Source organism: Trichechus manatus, unplaced genomic scaffold (genome assembly GCF_000243295.1).
Source record: "Trichechus manatus latirostris isolate Lorelei unplaced genomic scaffold, TriManLat1.0 scaffold00043, whole genome shotgun sequence".
Classification (NCBI taxonomy): Eukaryota; Metazoa; Chordata; class Mammalia; order Sirenia; family Trichechidae; genus Trichechus; species Trichechus manatus.
The window spans coordinates 2,461,055-2,462,907 of NW_004443979.1; the positions used below are offsets into that span (position 1 = coordinate 2,461,055).

The 1,853-nt window shown below is 63.2% G+C and overlaps 1 protein-coding gene across 1 annotated transcript; it reads right to left on the bottom strand.

Moving 5' to 3' along the window:
* Window positions 1-336: 336 nt before the first annotated feature.
* On the bottom strand, window positions 337-1,512 carry SSTR1 (somatostatin receptor 1). Its single transcript, XM_004376494.1, has one exon. The coding sequence runs from the start codon at window positions 1,510-1,512 to the stop codon at window positions 337-339; it is 1,176 nt and encodes a 391-aa protein (XP_004376551.1).
* Window positions 1,513-1,853: the final 341 nt, after the last annotated feature.

The window sequence follows — 1,853 nt, forward strand, 5'->3', positions numbered from 1 at the left end:
TGATCTGCACTTGGTGGGGCAGAAAGAAGGAGCGAAGTTACGAGGGTACACTGCGGGGTGCAAAGAGGAGTTACAGCAATGAAAGAAGGTGCCCAAAGTGAGGGACCGAAGAGAATAAGGCCGGAAAGCCATTCCAGTTTATAAGCAAAGCGCCCAACTCCACCTTTGTCGCGCAAGTTTCCTGGGCCCCTCCTCCCAAGGCGCGCGGTGTCCTAGCCCTACGTTGCCCTCACCACATCCTGGCGCCCTCCCGAATACCTCCCCGTCTTGCACCCAGGCCTCCCTTTTCCCCCAGTTCCACTCTGCCCTAAGCGCGGTGGCCCTGCGTGGCCAGGCTCAGAGCGTCGTGATCCGGGATGTACAGGTGCCGTTACGGAAGACGCCACCAGATTCCAGGTTCTCAGGCTGGAAGTCCTCCACGCTGTAGGCGCGGCTCTTGAGAGCCGTAGCGTAGTAGTCGACAGGCTCCTCGGCGGCGTTGTCCATCCAGCTGAGGCACAGGATGCGCTGGAAAGAGCGCTTGAAGTTGTCAGAGAGGAAGCCGTAGAGGATGGGGTTGGCGCAGCTGTTGGCGTAACCAAGGATGACCGAGAGTTGGCTCACCGTGGCGTCGTCCTGCTCGGCGAACACGTTAACCAGCTGCACCACGTAGAAAGGCATCCAGCAGATGACGAACACCATCACCACCATCATCACCATCAAGGTGATCTTGCGCTCCGAGCGCTTGCGCTGCTGCCAGCCGGCCTTGAGGGCTACCATGCGCATCTTGGCAATGATGAGCACGTAGCACAGGCAGATGGCTCCAACAGGCAGCAAGAAGCCCATAAGGAATGTGTACAGCACAAAGCCCACCAACCAGCGCTGGGCCGGCTCAGGCATGAGCATGTTGCAGGCCACGGTGCCGTCGCTGTTGGCTGCGGTGCGCGAGAAGACCACGATGGGTAGGATGACAAGCAGCGACAGCACCCACACACCGAGGTTCACCACCTTGGCGACAGTGGGCCTGCGGTAGCGGGCCGCCTTGATGGGGTGCACCACAGCCACATAGCGGTCCACGCTCAGCACAGTTAGGCAGTAGATGCTGGTGAACATGTTGACAGCGTCCACGCTGAGCACGAGGCGGCAGAGCAGCGCGCCGAAGGGCCAGTGGCGCAGCAGCGTGGAGGTGACCAGGAAGGGCACGCTGAGCATGAGCAGCTCGTCGGCGATGGCCAGGTTAAGGATGTAAATGTTTGTGGCCGTCTTCATCTTGGCGTAGCGCAGGATCACGTAGATGACCATGGAGTTCCCACATAGCCCCACCAGGCACACCACCGAATAGATGAAAGAGATGAGGATGGCGCTGCCCTGGCCCTCGCTCAAGGTCCCGTTTTGGGACGCGTTGCGCCCCGGCTCCTCCATGCCGTCCGTGGCGCCGGCCCCGGGGCCCCTGCCACCGCCGCCTTCGCCGCAGCTGCTGGGGCTAGGGCTAGGAGAGGAGGAAGGAGAGGAGGCGGTGCCATTGGGGAACATCCCAGCTGGGAGGGCCGGCGGGGCTGCAGGGGCTGGGGCGCTCTTCCCCGCCGCCTGCGCCCTCCCTCCGCACCCCGGCCACTCGCCGGCAGCTCACTGCCGACTCGCAGCTTGGGGGAGCGCGCAACGCCTGCAGGGAGCGTGGCTCAGACCCGCGCCGGCTGGGCGCATCGCCCAGACGCTGCCTGAGCGCTGCCGCTTGTCGCTCCGGGGCGCCTGGGCACAAGCGAGTGTGGAGAAGGGAGGCCAGGAGGCTGGAGCCACGAGCTGCACAGCCATTAACTGGCGCGGCTTTGGGCTGGTGAATGATTAATAGGCACCACCAGCGCGTCAGCAGCTAC

What these genes read in the sequence shown, in the direction of transcription:
- SSTR1 (XM_004376494.1), bottom strand. Translation starts at nt 1,512, where the DNA reads ATGTTCCCCAATGGCACCGCCTCCTCTCCTTCCTCCTCTCCTAGCCCT.